Source organism: Girardinichthys multiradiatus, chromosome 8 (assembly GCF_021462225.1).
Source record: "Girardinichthys multiradiatus isolate DD_20200921_A chromosome 8, DD_fGirMul_XY1, whole genome shotgun sequence".
NCBI classification, from domain to species: domain Eukaryota; kingdom Metazoa; phylum Chordata; class Actinopteri; order Cyprinodontiformes; family Goodeidae; genus Girardinichthys; species Girardinichthys multiradiatus.
The window spans coordinates 7,106,919-7,126,489 of record NC_061801.1 but is presented as its reverse complement, the minus strand read 5'-3'; the positions used below and the strand labels follow the sequence as shown (position 1 = coordinate 7,126,489).

Here is a 19,571-nt window from a genome sequence, read left to right as displayed (position 1 = left end):
CTGAATTGAACACATACCATATTTAATTTAAATTAATCAAATTCATTCCAACACAATCTAGTCATATAGTCAGATTCAGATCCAATTTCACAAAGTCCAATTAAAATTAAACATGTGTTGCCAGCATGTCCGCCTATAACCAAATGTTTTAGCAGCGCCACAAATTGTTTTGCATTTTTATGTGTTTTTGTTTTTTAACAAGGTACCATGGTGTAGAGAAATGAAGTTGGAGCATTTCGGTAGTTGCAATCACTCTTGTCCACATCTGAAAAGTCAATATTTACAGAGCTAACTGTTTTTCTTCCTAACTACTGTGATTTTCTCTGACATGCTGGACATCAATTTGTGGACCAAATCTTGAGCGATGGTGATCCATTCTTCTTAGTCCTTGGAGTTGATTTCAGTTTGTTTCTTCTTTTCCTTTTGTCTTGTGACACATCATGCTAGAAAAACGTTTATTGACCAGTGTTCATGACTGTGATATGTTGCTTAATGACGGAGCCTTGAAAATAACTTTCTGATAGAGGATGTTTTGATCCCACTCCTTATTCACGACAATGTTCTTGTGCAGAATTGTGAGGAAACCGACTGCCTTCGATGAGTAGCACTCCTACAGATGGATTGTATCAGGATGTGTCTTTGTTGGAACCACAAATGACTCATGGTAGCTCTAACCTTTTTTTCCATGGACAAATTATTTTTTGTAGTTGTCCTAAACAATCCAATGGAGCATTCATCAGCAAAAAAAACAAAACATTGCAACACACTGCTGCTACCCAGCCTTGTACTTCCTGTACAATTTCAGTCAGTCCAAATGTTTTCCCTTGAACTGAAGTCACTTTTTCTTTCCCTTCTTGCCACAAGATCATTGTCCAAATGTCTTACAATCACTGCCTTTGCACTTGCACTTACCCCTCCAGCTGCAAATGTTAAGCATAATCTGCACTGGTGCAAGGGACTCTGTTCTGCATCCTTCAGCAGAAGGCCATACTGGTGCTTGCTCAACAGTCTTGAATGTAATTAAACCTTCTTCACCGCAACTAAGTCTCCCATTTTGAAGTTCCCGATGATCACATTATTCCTTCATTTCTCTCTTGTTGTTGTGAATATTGTTAGCAGCAGTTATTGTTAGCAGCACGTCAGGCCCTTTTCATGCAAAGCAATGATGGATTCACGCTTTTCTCAGGAGGCAACCAAGTTAGTGATTTCAGTCACATTTGTCCATCTTTTATAGCGATCCATCAGGCTCCTAATTGGCAATTTCAGCCGAAGTCTTTGACAGGGACTCCTGTACTGATAAAGGCTGCAAAGTTACAAAATGCAGCATCATCATCGCTGCTAAAACGTTGGGTTACAGCTGTACACATCAACCCCACATGAGTTATGTTTAGATATGGAGCTCAAGAAAGGACGTTTTCACACACATAGGGGATAAAAGAAACTCATGGATGCTCTCAACATGGGCAATACAACTGATAACATGTGGCTTTAACAAATAAATGGGAAACCTGTACAGACCCTTGAAAAAGTATTCAGACCATTTTAACCCTCATTAGATTTTGTCAACATTAATGTGCTGCATTGGGATTTTATGTGTACATCAACACCAAAAAGCACAATTGTCAAATGGAAGGGAAGCTATACATGACTTTCATTTATTTTACAATTAAGTATCTGAAAAGTGTAGGATGACATTATATTTTACTTCAACATTCCTAGATTTAATCCAATGCAAGGAATTGTCTTCAGTAGTTTCATGCTTAGTATGTTGAGTCCAGCTCTGTGTAATTTAATCCCAGTCTAAATACAGCTTTTCTGTGAAGGCCTCAGAGGCTTGTTAGGGAAAATTAGTGAACAAACAGCATCACAAAGACCAAGGAACACAGCAGGCAGGTCGGGGAGAATGTTTAGGAGAAGTTAAAAGCAGAGTTGGTTAATAAAATAAAATCCCAAGCTTTGATTACCTCACGTAGCTCTGTTCAATCCATCATCTGAAAATGGAAAGAGTAAACTTTAGGCCTATATGCAAAACCCTATGTGTGGCAGAAAGCTCACAGTATGTCTCCCTTACTATAGCAACCCCATGCTGAAACATGGTGATGTCAGTATCAAGCTGTGGGGATGCTTTTCTTCAATAGGCTAACTGGTCAGAGTTCATTGGGTGGAGTTAAATGCAAGAAAAACCTGGATGAAAACGGTTTGAAGGCTGCATGAGACTCTACCCCGGGGCAGAGGTTCACATTCCAACAGGGAAAAAGCCCTAAACATACAGCCAGAGGTACCATGGAAGTGTTTAGATCAAAGCATATCCATGTGTTAAAAGTCCAGCCGAAAATCCAATTAAGAATCTGTGCCAAGATTTTAAAATAGATGTTCACATATGCTCTTCATCCTACCAAACAGCGTGAACTATTTTGCAAAACAACGAGCATAAATGTCAGTCTCTGGATGGACAATGCTGAGACATCCCCAAAATGACTTGCAGATACAACTGAAGCCAAATACGGTTCTAAGAACCTTTTCCTCAGTGGCTTCAACACCAATGCACATCACACTTTCATGTATCCCTGTCCTTCCACTTCCCAAGTATACACTACTTTGTAATGGCCTGTTACATGAAATCCTAGTAAAATACATCGTGGTATGTAGTTGTAAGAAAATGTTAAAAAAAGTTTTAGGGGTATGAAGACTTTTGGAATTCACTGTATGGGCTTTGCCCAAAGCAGTGTGTCCAGTTCATTTCTGCATCAAACACACACACACACACACACACACACACACACACACACACACACACACACACACAATAGGTAGTTACAGTCAGTATGTGACACATCCTCTGAAGAGGTCAAACTGAATTAAACATTATCAGACCAAAACATCAGTAGAAAATTAACTTTGTTTGAGGCCTGTCTGTATTGTGGCAACATATTTATGAAATCTGGAAAAACAAATCTCTCTCTTATAAATAAAAACACACAGGGGTGATGAAATATAAACTTCATACACCAGGCTCTCTTAGCCAGAAATCTGTACCAGTTGGTGATGGATGCTCTTTTTGCAGTTGGTTTGAATTAATTTAGACATTTGCTTGCAGACCAAGCTGAGTTGAAACTTTGCAGATTCTCTTCCTTTTCTCATCCTTGTCTACCTTATCTGACTGTGGTGCTAGATGTTGATAAGTGGTGAGTGTAGTGAACATGTCCAAGAGTTAGCATGTCTGCGCACGTCTGTGGACCCAAATGATCCACACATGCATGTATGTATCTGTGCAGATGTTACCAACAAACTAGATTGTTGTGGATGCTCTTCATTGTACTGCATGTCTTCTACTAAATAGACTGATTGTTTCCAAGATGTGGTTCATTTTTTAAAAACATGTTTTTTGAGCTGACAACAAGTGAACATAGAGCTTTAATTAAGGCTTTGTCTGTAAACTGTAACATCACCATTGGACATGGTCACAGGTGCAACTGGGAGGATGTTTTCAACCAATGTTTAACAGCAGTTTACAGTTTACTGACCAGCCAGATAATAAATCAGAAACAAGAGGAAATGCTCATCTAATAATCAAAATGGCAGTGGGCTGCACACATTTATTTCACATATTATTTTTATTATGCATTATGTGTAAGCAGTACATCAACTGGATAACAATGTGTATTTTATGTAAAAACATAGAGTAATGACACACATGACTCTGCCTTTTTAACACAGAAGGAACTTGTAAACATTGTGTCTTTGATATGTGAAAAGCCACGTGTGTTTTCCATATTCTTTCTGTTTGGTGTGCTCCATCTGTAACAGCTGATAAGGATTGATTAGCCTCATATCTCTTAAAAATTAATCTGAAGGACTAAATTCCGTTTATCAGCAAACTCTTTATGTTACAGAAAGGAACAAGATTTATGTGGTATCAAGGCACCACAATGGTGTGACATCATAACATTTGTCATGTCACTTATTCTTACAGTTAATCTTCCAACAACAACAGTTTGGCCCTAAAGAGACACTTCTAGCTAATACGACACATAAGAGAGCAGTTAATGATTCTATTTATTGAAATGATCTGGGGATTCTGTAGATATGAGCAGATGTTTTGTTCTGACACATGAAAACTCAAATCTACATCACAAAAGACCTAACAACCTTTATGCTAAGTTTCCAATAGTCTCATTATCCTGGGGCAAAAGGTTTTTCAAAAGAAGATACTGGTTTTGGTGTTTGAAGAGAGATCCACTCTATTCACTTTCACAACTCTTTCTAATACATCCATTCCACATATTTCTGTTAGAAAGACCCTTTCATAAAGAAATCAGCACATTTTTGTACAGATTTTGCACACAGACTACATGGCAGTCATGCTGTGTTGTTACATGCTTGTTTTTATTCATGTATAGAATAGGTGACCCTTATTGTGTCAGAAAAGTGTGGTTTAAAATCACTTATTTGCTGTGAGAAATCACAGAAAGGCTTATTATGATTTATAGTATTCCAGTTTTATACTTTCAAGATTTCTAGCTTATCTGCCTCTGAAATGCAAAAGTCGGAAAAAGAAGGACACATGGAATAACTAGTTTGTACAGTCTGAGGTTAAATTAAAGCCAAAGTCAAATAAAACATGCACTTTTCTATTTCAATTTCTACCCTTTTTATGTACCATTTACATTTCTCAGTTAAATTTAGAAAAATAAGATGCATCAGTAATGTTGGAAGCTATTTCTGGACACCTTTCCTTTGGGGAAGCACCCTGTTTCAAATTCACCACAGACCTGTATTAAAAACTGTCCGAGCAGTGAAAGCCAGGTGATGAAGGCCCGAAGTTGATTGGCGATGATTTCCCAAGTGGAGCATTTTTTCAGGTTACAACAAAAGACAATGCACTGCTCTGTTGTGTTTCAAAGCTGCACTGAAAGGAAGAAGGAGAATGACAGCTTATACATCCCCAGGTTTCTGTTAACGTTGACTTCTGTAAATCCAGACAGATTAGATAGGTTTTAAAGAAGGCAACGGCTTCTAAAAGGACCAAAAACAGATTTTTCTTTCCTTCGCCAAAATAGATAACTGCTCTAAGATGGAGGAGAGCAAGAAATAACCAGAATAACAGGATTACTTGCTATCTTTTCATTTAATCTGTTACTCATTCTGCAGAGCTCAATTCGACTGTAGGAAGGGGACGAAGCACAATGTTGTTCCTCACAGTGAACATTTATTTTTAAGAAAAAGCATAACAAATTTTTTAGATGTAGAAGCACTAAAAAGCAGAGCTGCAACAATCTATGTAAAGGGAAAATTTACCAATCTATAGAGTCTGAATAGACACAATAATCAGTAACATCATGAACATTGATAATTAGCAGCACCCCCTTTGTTCAAAACATAAAAAAAACTCTCTACTCAATTTATAAACATTTGGTGTTCTGATCATTAAATGTCCTACAATACAAACAAGCTAAATGACAACATCCAAACTAACTGCTTACAGCATACAGTTCACACAATTAGCCCATAATGACAGAGTGAAAGTGTTTTTTCAGATACTTACGTTTTTTAATTTGTAAAAAAAAAAAAACGAGGAAACATTAAACAGTAATAAGTACAAAAGTATTCACAGCATTTGCTATAACACTCAGATGTGAGCTACGGTGCTTCGGATTTCCACTGAGGTCATCTGTGGAAATTATAACATATAGTCAGATTCCAGTAAATAAAATGTTGTCGAATAAAATTGATTGCATGGAAAGTTTGCTTTGATGCTCCAGAGGAAGCAAAGGGTGAGAGTAGAAAGGAATGACTTACCAAAGAGTAAAGAAGAAATGTTCTCAGCTTTGCTGCATTAGGCAGCCTAAATCAAGCCCACCTACACCTGATTAGGAGTTTAGATAAGCCGGCAAGGGGGTGACATGAAGTACATGCTACAGCTGGAGGAATACGCACATGCAACTGCCCCTCTGTGGGAGCAGTGGGCAGATTATTGTTTAATTGTACAGATCAGTCACTGTGTCTTTCCTCTGTCTCGTTGTTAGATCAGCATCAGAATATCACAGACACTGCTACTGCAAACAGACAAGCTGTGTTTAGTCGCCCTGAATTAAACAAAACAGCAAAAAGGCTTTAAGCTCCATCTGTCAGTCTCAGTCTGGGTGTCTGCTGCATCCACAGCTATTATTAGTCTTCACAAGCTGGAGGAACCGAGCTGCCTTTAATCTCACGAAAACTATAAGAGATAGAGAGTTTTCTTAAGCAACAGTAAGGTTGTGATAGTTCTTATTAATGTAAATATGTTGCACTCCATTATTGCATTATTGCAATAATTCCATTTAATCATATTGCAGAAATAGTAAAGACTTAGGGATCAGAATGTCTGCTTTAAATGACGATATCGACTCACGACTCTCCACACGACTGTAAAGAACCGGAAATGATCATAATGACAACCCACCAAAAGAAATAAAAAGAATAGACCTGCGAAACAAACATGGAGGTGCATTAGAGATCTGAACATCTGCCCCAAGAGAACATATATAACTCATGTTTTGGTATAAAGACAAAGATAATAAAAAAAATCACAAGCAAGGAAAATCTCAAAGAAAGACGTAAAATGCACAGAAACAACAACAACAAAAAAACAGAGTGGACACAACGATGATCCTCCTCAACATGATGCAAACAGCATAATCAAACTACAGCCACCAGTGATACAGACAGTGCAGACACAGTTAGAAGTTAGTGGGCTTTCATTTGTTTACAACACTTGATTAACGTCAAAATCCGACAGCGATGAACAGGAAGCTGACATTTGAGAAGGCCTTACTTGTCTGCTGTTGCCGCCGTGAAAAAACTGAAATCTGCCCTACCTCTGAACTAGCTCTTTGAACAGTGATGGTAATTTATTAGTCTAAGATTACTGCTAATTAAGGACAGATTAAAAAAGCTCCGTTAGCTTCCTAGTCTTTGTGCTTTTTTCCACTGGGTGCTCCTGGACTCTTCTTGTAGTCCACACAGTGTTTGTTCTATGTGCACGTTGGAAGCTGATGTGGATGTCCACGGAGGAGACTGGAGGGGTGCATTCAGATAACACATGGGCACCGCATTGACTGGAAGTGGTGCAGATGTGAATGAGGTCATCTTCCAAAAGGAAATAGAATTTAAAATTTACAGCACCTTGCAAAAGTATACATACCACTGGAACTTTAAAACTTCAATGCATTTTAGTGAAAGACCAACATAAAGTAGCTCATAATTATAAAGTGGGGGAAAACGATGCATGATTGTTTTCACAAATAAAAACTGTAAATGTGGGGTGTGCATTTGTATTAAGCCTTCAGAGTAAATACTTTGTGGAAACACCTTCAAATTATAACTGCAGGTTTTTACGGTATATCTCTACCAGTTTGGAACATCTGAAGATTAAAAGTTTTGCCCATTGGATGGAGAGGATCTGTCAGCATCAATTGTTTTAAGTCTTGCCACAGATTCTCAATCAGATTTAGGTCTGGACTTTGACTAGGCCAGTATAGTACATGAAAAAACTTTAAGCTAAATCATTCCAACTACGCCCTGATTTTAAGTCTTTTGCAGCTACTAAAATATTTTCTTGCTGGATTGTCTTGTATTTGATTACATCCATCTTCCCATCAAATATGACCAGCTTTCTTCTTCCTGTTGAGGAAAAGCATCTTAACTTGTCTGCTGTGTTCCTTGGTCTTCATTATACTGTTTGTTCTCTAATGTTCTCTAACAAACCTCTGAGGCCTTCAGAAAACAACTACATTTATACTGAGTATAGATTATTCACTGGTCAACCCTATTACCTAAGGTGCTGACTTCTGAAATATGTTGGTTGCACTGGTATATAATTAATAGCATCAGAGTAAATTTGGCTGAAAACAAATGCAGACCACACTTTTGGCTTTTCATTTAAATAAAAAAACTGCACTAAACTGGTTGTTGTGACAGAATGTGGAAACTTATAATGAATACTTTTGCAAGGCATCGTAAATGACCCTCAGTCCTTTCTTCACCAAATCACATCTTATTCTTTAGGTTATTGCTTTATGTAAGCATTGTGTAGTTTTTCTTTCCTGACTCAGTCAGTGGTCCCAGCTGACTGCTTTGGTCAGATCCAGTCTTGCTCTTTTATAAAGTCAACTTGGTTCTGCTTCACATAACAATGCTGTTGTGACTGTTTGTTACACCTGCAGCCGGAGAACCTGCTGCTGGCCAGCAAGTGTAAGAATGCAGCTGTGAAACTGGCTGACTTTGGACTGGCTATTGAGGTTCAAGGAGAACAGCAGGCTTGGTTTGGTAAGTTGCACACACAGATACACACAAACATTGCAGCAACATGCATAAAGGCAAACTATAATCGTACAACACATTCTTAAAACTAACTAACCACCTGAGGTTGGGTAGTGATTGCAGGAGAACACTCAGTCTATTTCTATACACTCAATTTAAGCTACAGTTACACTGCAACTTTGCAATAGCTCTGCTTTTCTTGTCCATACATAAGAGCATAGGAAGGAAATTGTTTCATTAATATAATTATGTCTGACTCCTCAAAGATCGGTGGAAAAAACACATTAAGCTCTTGAGTAGGGTGCTGGTTCTGGTCAACCTACTTCCACACAGACCAAAACAAGAGGCAAGTATTTGAACTGATGCCCGATTGGTACTAGGCGGTGAATTAGATAGCTTAAAGCTTTGCACATTTCATTACAGCTGTCTGTGTTAGATTTCACAGTTTTGTTGTTAGAAATCCTCTGTTGTTCTGTAGTTAATGCAAGGCCCACAGCAGAGATCTGCAGAACATGAGTGAGCTCATGGTTCAGTCTGGCTCACACTGAGTAAATGGATGAAAGGCAGATTTGGTACCCGACCTTGTACTGGTGGATGGGTAATACCATTACTACATCAGTTTTTTTTGCCATTGGATTTTTGTGTCCTTTATTAACAGTAGTCAGACAGGAAGTGGGCAGAAAGAGAAGGGAAGACGCACAGCTGAAGTCATAAGGTTGGGAATTGAACCCTTGACAGCTGCGTCAAGGACTAACAGCATTCATATAAGCGGCACCCTACCATACTCCTTCAGGTTTTAATTGACATACGCACCACAGCATCAGGATAACTACCAGAAGATGCATCACTTTGTCGTCTGGATGGAATGATGTTAGCACCCACCCCGCTAGTATGGTCAGACAGATGTAGACATGTTGATAGTTATAAAACCAGTTGTACAGGAATAACAGCTGGTTCCCTGGTTATACCCCACACATTTATGCACATAAAAACTAAAAAAAAGAGTAGTAATTTAAATAAACCCATGGATGATTTCTTTGTACATTAATGTGTCTCTTGTCAAATTAGGAGAAGTTTGGCAACACCTTTCCAGTATAAGTTGGTCAGAACACAACAAACAGCAACTAGTTTGTGGAGCAACGTGACTTCCTCATCATTACACTGAAGCACCATAGTGATGGGTACATGTACAGCTAACAAGATGTGTTTAATGGTGATGCTGGCCGTAAATTTAACAAAGGGGGGGAGGGAGTTTGGTGTTTCCTCAGTGTCTTCTGTATCTGACAATGTCCTTTGGAAATGCTGGTTTCTCAACCTCAACACACTTTATATGAGGTCAAATATTGGAATAGCCACACTCCTACACAGCAGTCATGGCTAGCGAGGCTGTCAATGAAGAAAGATGCTGCAGTGTGATGTCACAAGACAAATGCCTATTATAAAATACTTTTTAGGTTATTTTATATCCTACTTTGGAAACTTTCAGTTTAGTTTGCAAGTTGAGTTGTTTCCTGTGAAGTGTAAATTATATTTGAAATGCCATTTTTTATTAAAATATAAATTAAAACAGGTAGTCATTTTTAACAATGATTGTATTTGTATTATTTTACCTTTTGGGAGATGCCTATCTGAAAGGACATGTCCTAACCTAAAACACCTTCTAGGCTGTATGAAAATTATTTGAAAGCTAAATCTTTCAGCTGTATGAATAATTTTGAGCTCAACTGTATGTAAGTTGACAGTATTTTGAAATGTGACTAAGATTTGAAACTCGTGTGTCTTTTGGATTGAAATATCAATTGAGGAGTAAGAGACAACCTTTATACAATTGTTTAAGTGACAGCCCTTTAAGCTGTCCCAGCTTTATGAAATCTTTAAAGAAACTATTGGAATATCTGCTGCAAGTCTTTCTCTTTCCCCCACCCCGTTTTCAGCTTGAAGATTATTGCCTCAGAGCTCTTGGTATTACATCTGATTTTAAGGCCAGAATCTAGAAAGACTGCTCAGTTATGCTTTGAGTTAGGACAGTTTTCCCCACAACCAGTTTTTCTTCCACTCACTTTAACAAGGGGTGCAACTGAATGGCTGATATTTTGCCACTGTCTGTTTCTATATTTCTGTGCAGCATTTTTACTGTATATTGCCTGAGTAATAATAGCCATTAATTTCACAACAAAGTCAGTGGTTTTCTGTTTAGGAAGCAAAAATAAATGGATCCTAGAGATGAAAAGTGCTTGTACTGACTGAGACAAGTGATCTACATCTACTGTTTTTTCATCCAGAGCCAAGGCAAAGATCTATATAAAAATGCTGCACCAAAGTAAAGGCTCTGCCTGTACTTCATCTATTTTTGAACAGCACTCACTGCTGTGATTATCTGAAATATTTCCTAGCTGCAATGGAAAACATTTTGTGCTTGGTGGCATGTTTATTCTGTAGCTTTGTTAAAACAGGGACAGCAAGCTACTTTTATGATGAAAAAATTCCAGATATTAACAGATATGGAATGAAGCATTTCCAGCTTGGCAGCATTGGCAGCTTTATCAAATGTAGCTGCCATCACACTGATTTAGATATTGCATCCCTGGATAAGTCTTCATCTACCCTCCAAGCTCTCTAAGCTGCCTTTGACCAAATTCACACAGAACCAAGACAAACCAGGTGAAATCTAGACATGTCAATATTTGAGGTAAGAAGAGCAAAAAGTTTCTATTGATTGGTCTGACAGAGGCAGGAAGCTGGTGTTGAATGCTGCGGGTGGAGGAAACTCATTAAGGCTCCCAGGAACAGTTTGCCTCTGAGAGTAAAGGCAGATAGATCATTTAATCTTTAAAGATAAGAGCAGGCAACAGTAGAAAGGTTCCAGCGAAGGAGGAATGTAACACAATCCCAATAAAATACTGAAAAGAATAAATGAGGTAAATACAGTTATTAAATAGTTCCAAGGTAAAACTGCATTATGCTATGCAAGTCAAAGGGATAATGAAACTGTCTCCACACTAAGTTAGGTTTACATGACAAGCCAACCTTAGGAAAAGTAGGCTCACTCTTGATTAACTGACTGCACAGATGAAGTTTTGAGGTCTACTTTCTTGCTTAAAAACATCTTAAAACTACTTTTTGGGACAAATTATGGTATAAACACGATAGATATTTACACTCACCTTTTCCATTTACCACTGGTGGTGATGCAATGCATTGTGGGATATCTTGCTTTACTGTCAACTGCAAACCAACCCAGTGCAGTGGGAAGGTCATGGCTGGACGTTTAGATGCTAACAGACCTACAGGGGTTGGACAATGAAACTGAAACACCTGTCATTTTAGTGTGGGAGGTTTCATGGCTAAATTGGACCAGCCTGGTAGCCAGTCTTCAGTGATTGCACATTGCACCAGTAAGAGCAGAGTGTGAAGGTTCAATTAGCAGGGTAAGAGCACAGTTTTGCTCAAAATATTGAAATGCACACAACAATATGGGTGACATACCAGAGTTCAAAAGAGGACAAATTGTTGGTGCACGTCTTGCTGGCGCATCTGTGACCAAGACAGCAAGTCTTTGTGATGTATCAAGAGCTACGGTATCCAGGGTAATGTCAGCATACCACCAAGAAGGACGAACCACATCCAACAGGATTAACTGTGGATGCAAGAGGAAGCTGTCTGAAAGGGATGTTCGGGTGCTAACCCGGATTGTATCCAAAAAACATAAAACCACGGCTGCCCAAATCACGGCAGAATTAAATGTGCACCTCAACTCTCTTGTTTCCACCAGAACTGTCCGTCAGGAGCTCCACAGGGTCAATATACACGGCCGGGCTGCTATAGCCAAACCTTTGGTCACTTATGCCAATGCCAAACGTCGATTTCAATGGTGCAAGGAGCGCAAATCTTCGGCTGTGGACAATGTGAAACATGTATTGTTCTCTGATGAGTCCACCTTTACTGTTTTCCCCACATCTGGGAGAGTTACGGTGTGGAGAAGTCCCAAAGAAGCGTACCACCCAGACTGTTGCATGCCCAGAGTGAAGCATGGGGGTGGATCAGTGATGGTTTGGGCTGCCATATCATGGCATTCCCTTGGCCCAATACTTGTGCTAGATGGGCACGTCACTGCCAAGAACTACCCAACCATGTGCACCCAATGGTTCAAACATTGTATCCTGAATGCAGTGCACCAATACACACAGCAAGACAGGTGAAAGATTGGTTTGATGAACATGAAAGTGACCCCATGACCTGCACAGTCACCAGATCTAAATATTATTGAGCTACTTTGGGGTGTTTTGGAGGAGCGAGTCAGGAAACGTTTTCCTCCACCAGTATCACGTAGTGACCTGGCCACTATCCTGCAAGAAGAATGGCTTAAAATCCCTCTGACCACTGTGCAGGACTTGTATATGTCATTCCCAAGACGAATTGACGCTGTATTGGCTGCAAAAGGAGGCCCTAAACCCTACTAATACATTATTGTGGTCTAAAACCAGGTGTTTCAGTTTCATTGTCCAACCCCTGTACATCTTCTTCAAAAAGCAAAAAGACCCTGAGGTTACCTAACAAGAAAAACATGTGAGATGAATGATTGTTCTTGACATTAAATGGAAGGATCTGATCTTTTTTTAGTAATGAGGGCATTGCTTTGGTCTGTTGTGGGGAAGGGTGGGCTCTCTTGATTTACTTGTCTATCTACTGTATAATTCAACCCCAGCCTATGGTCCTCAGAAATGTATCATAAGTGAAAGAATGGGGGTCGTACCAGAGGTGCTACACCTTTTCATCAACAACCTCAGCTGAGGTGGTTTAGCATTTTGATTGCGATGTCTGCTTGCCACTTTCATTTCAAACAGCTTTGTGGGCATATCCCTTTGGAAAAAAGGTTCTATTACAGTGCCAGCTCATGCTAGGGGGATTATAGCCCCTTTTCCACGAAACACCCTGGAATTTAAAGCCCCAGGATTTGTTTTACATGGGTAATAGGAATCCCAGGGAATTTTTGTTTCCATTGCTCACGAATGCCACAGATCATTTATTTAAATCAGACTAATGAAGTATGGGGAAGCTGTAAAGAAAACTGCAATACACCTTCTGTCCAGTTGATGGCTATATTCCTTTGCTCCCTTTAAAAGACTTTTAGCTAAGAAATTTTTTTTCGTTTCAGCTGATAAATGATAGCAGATAACGAGCAACCTTAGAGCCATATAGTTGATTAATTACATCCATTATTCCTTGAGTTGCACGGGATCCATTAGTTTAAATCATTATATTACATTTAAGTCTTTACCAACCTGCATTGGGCCAGAGTTGTTCCTTTACAACTACATGATTCATTTACAATAACTGCCAAGAACTGATTAACACATTTATTTTTCTTTTACTAATATAATAATTAGGTAAACTCATATAAGATACAGCACAAACAGAAGAATGTCTTTCATATTTTATTTATTGGAAGAAACTCCCTGATAAAACTGATAAATAGTCCAGAAATACAGGGAATCGACTGTCTAATCATAAGCAAATAGTATAATATATGTATAATATAAAGTAGAAGATACATAGACAGTGGAAAAAATTATGGCAGGAAACGGGGCTGAAGAGGATCCCTGGGAGCTTCAGGGAAACTGCATCCAAGCCTGAAACTGTGGTCTCTTCTCCTGCACAGCTGTCTTCATAAAACCATGAAAACACAAAACGACAGTTTCTGAGAAATCAATAGTTTGTCTGTACAAGAAAAAGGGGAAGTGCTCTGTTTGATCGTTAAGGGGTAATGTATTAAAATATTTTTCTGATAGAACTGTCTCTAAACAGTTAATTAATTCCTACATTACCTTAAAATGTCAAGGATTACATTTTATATTCTGGTACTTGCAGATATTCACCACGTATACTAAATACTTTTTATTCACGTTCAGCTGCCACAAAGAGATAACAGGTAGCGGGAAATCCCTGAGTGCCGGCTCAGATCAGGCTATGTTTACAGGGAATTCCAAGTCTAACAGCCTGGTTACTTTAGCTTATCTTATTAACCAGACCGGTCTGTAAGTGGAGCTCTGCTGCTCCAAAAACTCTGAAAGCACAATTCAAAGCAGGCTCATTTTTGTTTTGAGTTCTATTTTCTTGCTTAAAACCATCTGAAACTACTGTTTGTGACAAATCAATGGTATAAAAATGATAAATTTGTACACTCACCTCCGCCATTACCACTGCTGCACACAACCTGGGGGAAATCTGGAAAGACCTAACTCAAACCATGGCCTCTTAACCGTGAAAGCAAGGGCCTGGGAAAGGTAACTTACCTGGCTAAATTTGTATTGAAACTCACTCTGGGTTTTCCACAAGCAATGGAAAAAAGGCTATGTATCCCTTATTGCATTGGAGTGCTTTGGAATGACCCAGGAGGATTTGGGAAATGTTACTGTGAACAAGAATGTCTGGAATTCCCTCCAGGACCTGTTACTTAAATTATCTGACATTTAATACGTGAAAAAGAGTGAATGGATGAAAGTTTTTTAGTTGCACATAACTAAGTTTGTTTCCTCTGGAACATATTTTTGGCATACATTCTGATGTCTGCCTAGTGTTTGGCCTACTGCTTTTGGGAAATCATTTTTGTCAGGAACATATTAAGGTCATGTTTAACCAAAAAAACCTCTGCACTATTCACCAACCCAGTTAGAACGTTTTTTTTAGATCACCTAAACAACAAAATATGAAAAGGATCTCCAACATGAAAAACCTGTTCTTCATCTAAAAAGAAACTGAAGCAAATAACTTGTGCCCTACTTTGCTTATGTTTCTGTTTGCAGGCTTTGCAGGTACTCCTGGTTACTTGTCCCCAGAGGTACTGAGGAAGGAGGCGTATGGAAAACCTGTAGATATCTGGGCATGTGGTAAGCTCTTTGTTTATGTCTTCATGCTGCCGCCTCCTTGTTCTCCAGCTCGTCACTCAAAAATATGTTTCTGTGTGTAGGTGTGATCCTTTACATTCTGTTGGTTGGGTACCCTCCGTTCTGGGACGAGGACCAACACAAGCTATACCAGCAGATCAAAGCTGGAGCGTACGATGTGAGCTGGTTGTTCCTGTGCTTTTCTCTGACTTTAAATTAAAAATGTTGCCACATGCATATTTATTGTATGTGTGTGTATGAATGGGTTCGGTTAGTTTCCCTCTCCAGAGTGGGACACAGTGACTCCTGAGGCTAAAAATCTGATCAACCAGATGCTGACTATCAACCCTGCCAAGAGAATCACTGCCCAAGAGGCTCTGAAGCACCCATGGGTCTGTGTAAGTAGCATTCACATATCCAGTATCCCACCACTGCTGACAGAAAACAATATTTCATCACCTCCTCTGACTAATTTGTAAAGGCCTAATTGGGAGTCTCAGAACATCTGATTGAAGCTGGCAAATCTTCCCACCATCTGTTTCCAAACATGCAATTTATCTCTGACATGAGCAGATACCAGGCCAGCTTGTTCTGGACATTTAGTGTCAGAGAACGCCAAAAGTGTAACTTTTCTCAGAGAGTAACTCTCATCTTGCTCTTCAATAAAACATCGGTTCTATAGTTTTTCAAGTGCGTTCAGGATATTATACAGTTGAAACCAGACATTTACATACGTTGCATAAAATGACAACAAAATTTCCTGTTTTAGGTCAGTTAAGATTACCAAAATAATTTCTGTTTGCTAAATGCCAGAATAATGATTGATGAACATCTTTATTTTTCAGTACTTTCTTTTGAACAGTTTAGGGAAGCCCAGATGATGGTTTTGTAAAGTACTGATGGGGTTATTCACAACATTTGAGTTAACTGAAGGCACACCTGTGATGAAGAAAATGCAAGCAAATATTAAGGAAATGTTTGCAAGTTTCTAAGTACATACGAGTTCTAATAAAAATTCTTTCATTTAGCAAATAGAAATAAAGTTGGTAATCCTAACTGACCTAAAACAGGAAAATATTAGTCTGGAAAAAAAAGGTTTTGTGTCTGTATACAGTGTATGTAAATATATAGTTTCAACTGTATGTGGAGGTGAAATACACTCAGTTCATGCATTTCATCATCAAGTCTAAAGTTGTAAATGTAATGTAATTCTTTTTCACCATTCCATCTAACATCACCTCGGCCCACCTATGCTGATAAGCTGCCTGGGGGCATAGCTGGATCTAAGTTGGCAAGTAGGTGTAAAGTATGAAAGTTGGCATTTCCTTGTTGAGGTGTACATCCAACTGTTTTCATAGTCAACCCTAATAGAGTTTAGGATGGGATAGGTTTTGTACTGTAAACAAAATTATATTCTGAAGGTGTTAAAGTCCTTGTAGGAAGGTTTCACTTTTGTTTTGCTTTGAGTTGGTTTGAGATTCAGCTACAAACAGTGGTTTCCTAAGGTCAGATATGCCTCAGATACATTTAGCCTTTGTAGTTCAGTTTGCTGTATTTACCGACAGCTGGCTCAGCTCCATAACCTAGCGTACACTTAAAATACTTTGGCAGGAATTTATGAAAGCGATGTGAATCCATTTAGGCTTGGAACATCAGGAGCCTCGGAATCAACAAATGTGTTGTGCAAAGCTGAGGCTCTCCTGCACCGTCTGCCCACATAAGTCTGTCAGTGCCAGATCTGCTCTTCTGTGATGTTTTATTTTCAGCATCTCTCTCTCTCTTTGTCTCCCCGCAGCAACGCTCAACAGTGGCCTCCATGATGCACAGACAGGAGACAGTCGAGTGCCTGAAGAAGTTTAACGCCAGGCGGAAACTGAAGGTGTGAAAACACTGAATAGGTCAAGAAGAAATTTCTCTTCATCTGTTGCTCCGGATCTACATTATATTTTACAAATCCAATACCATTATGAGTTTATTAGAAATTATTATAAAATTATTATCAGTATCAGTTAATTGTATTGGCTATGTACTGAAAAATATCTGAGAAATAATAGATGAAACCCAGTACATTTTATCTTTATGAAGCAGGAACCATCCACTAGTGTCTCACTTGATGACTCTACCATGAATCATGAATCGTCTCAGTAAGATTTTGACTCCTTACACTCTAACCGATTGGAATATTTCAAGGCAATATGATCAAATATAGATATTTCTTGTACACATTTCTACCAATGGGATGCATTGTAAAAACAATCTCTTGTTTAGGCCTAAAACTCCTCGAAAGTCAGATTTTCCTGTAAGTCCCCGGAAGAGCACAGGAGGAACAGAGCCCCATCTTTGTTCTAGTGAGAAAGGGAGAAGATATACACTCACCGGCCACTTTATTAGGTATACCTTGCTAGTACCAGGTTGGACCCCCTTTTGCCTCCAGAACTGCCTTAATCCTTCGTGGCATAGATTCAACAAGGTAATGGAAACATTACTCAGACAGTTTGGTCCATATTGACATGATAGCATCACAAATGATGCAAATCTCCCATTTCACCACACCCGAAGGTGCTCTATTGGATTGAGATCTGGTGACTGTGGAGGCCATTTGAGTACAGTGAACTCATTGTCTTGTTCAAGAAACCAGTCTGAGATGATTCGTGCTTTATGACATGCCGCGTTATCCTGCTGGAAGTAACCATCAGAAGATGGGTACACTGTGGTCATAAAGGGATGGACATGGTCAGCAACAATACTCAGGTAGGCTGTGGCGTTGTCACGATGCTCAAAATATCCCCCACACCATTACACCACCACCACTAGCCTGAACCGTTGATACAAGGCAGGATGGATCCATCCTTTCATGTTGTTGGCACCAAATTCTGACCCTACCATCCGAATGTCACAGCAGAAATCAAGGCACATCAGACCAGGCAACGTTTTTCCAATCTTCTATTGTCCAATTTTGGTGAGCCTGTGCGAGTTGTAGCCTCAGTTTCCTGTTCTTAGATGACAGGAGTGGCACCTGGTGTGGTCTTCTGCTGCTGTAGCCTATCCGCCTCAAGGTTCGACATGTTGTGCGTTCAGAGATGCTCTTCTGCATGCCTTGGTTGTAACGAGTGGTTATTTGAGTTAGTGTTGCCGTTCCATCGGCTCAAACCAGTCTGGCCATTCTCCTCTGACCTCTGGCAACAACAAGGCATTTGCGCCCACAGAACCGCCGCTCACTGGATATTTTCTCTTTTTCGGACCATTCTCTGTAAACCCTAATGATGGTAGTGCGTGAAAATCCCAGCAGATCAGCTGTTTCTGAAATACTCAGACCAGCCTGTCTGGCACCAACAATCATGCCACGTTCAAAGTCACTTAAATCACCTTTCTTCCCCATTCTGATGCTCGGTTTGAACTGCAGCAGATTGTCTAGACCATGTTTACATGTCTAAATGCACTGAGTTCCTGCCATGTGATTGGCTGATTAGAAATTTGTGTTAATGAGCAGTTGGACAGGTGTACATAATAAAGTGGCCAGTGAGTGTATAAGGAAAGAGGCTTTAAAAGGAGTTTGAGAAGGCAGGTGTTGGTCACTCCCCAGTGGAGCAAATGTAAAAGAGTTCTGGGAATCTGTTCCCCAGAGATGGTGGTGCAACCCCTTTACCACTAATAACGGTCTACAATTTAGAATAAAGTCCAGTTTGCTTTGAATAAATGATTTTCAGGCTACAACATGCCTGGCTTGATGGATAACATCTTCTGTCTCTTCTAAAACTGGACGTACTTTGCAAAAAAAGAGTAAAACACGTATTTAACTTTTTTTAATTTCAGATATATATATTAAATTGTTTCAAACATTGAAATGTATGATTTAAATATGTTGCATGGTTTAAACTTCCATTAGACCATTGACTTAGAGAATATTTGCAATTAGGACGAGGCAATTTGCTTGTTAGTGTATAAATGTAAAATACTGTACTTTTAATGTAAGTGATTTCAGACATTTTGTTGGATAGCAATGGGATAATGTTGCAAGACTCATTCAGACACGAAACCAATACGCTCGTGTGTTTACTTGGCTTTATCATAATGGCTCTCATCTTCTTTTTAACCTCAGGGAGCCATATTAACCACAATGCTGGTCTCCAGGAACTTTTCTGGTAAGAACTGTGTTCTAATGAGATGGGAATGAGGAGAACAGGGTAACATGCCATCTGTCCTTCACATAAACGCACACCCACACAAAAGTTCACGCTCATTTATGCATAGGGAGGTTAATGGGTGGCAGGATTGTAAGCAGGGCACACTGCAGAAATATTCACTTGCTTTTTGTTATGGCAAACCTCATATTGGATTCATTAGTTGTATATACAGTACAAATGTAGAGCATTTCTCCAAGTATGC

The 19,571-nt window shown here is 39.2% G+C and overlaps 1 protein-coding gene across 7 annotated transcripts in view; it reads left to right on the top strand.

Moving 5' to 3' along the window:
- LOC124872448 (calcium/calmodulin-dependent protein kinase type II subunit beta) overlaps nt 1-19,571 on the top strand; it is a 71,490-nt gene that overhangs the window by 23,363 nt on the left and 28,556 nt on the right. For all 7 annotated transcript variants that reach the window (XM_047372459.1, XM_047372463.1, XM_047372465.1 and 4 more), the window contains exons 7-12: nt 8,205-8,307; nt 15,105-15,188; nt 15,269-15,363; nt 15,461-15,583; nt 16,981-17,064; nt 19,285-19,327. In XM_047372459.1, coding sequence (XP_047228415.1) covers nt 8,205-8,307; nt 15,105-15,188; nt 15,269-15,363; nt 15,461-15,583; nt 16,981-17,064; nt 19,285-19,327 — 532 coding nt within the window. The remainder of the gene's footprint in view (nt 1-8,204; nt 8,308-15,104; nt 15,189-15,268; nt 15,364-15,460; nt 15,584-16,980; nt 17,065-19,284; nt 19,328-19,571) is intronic.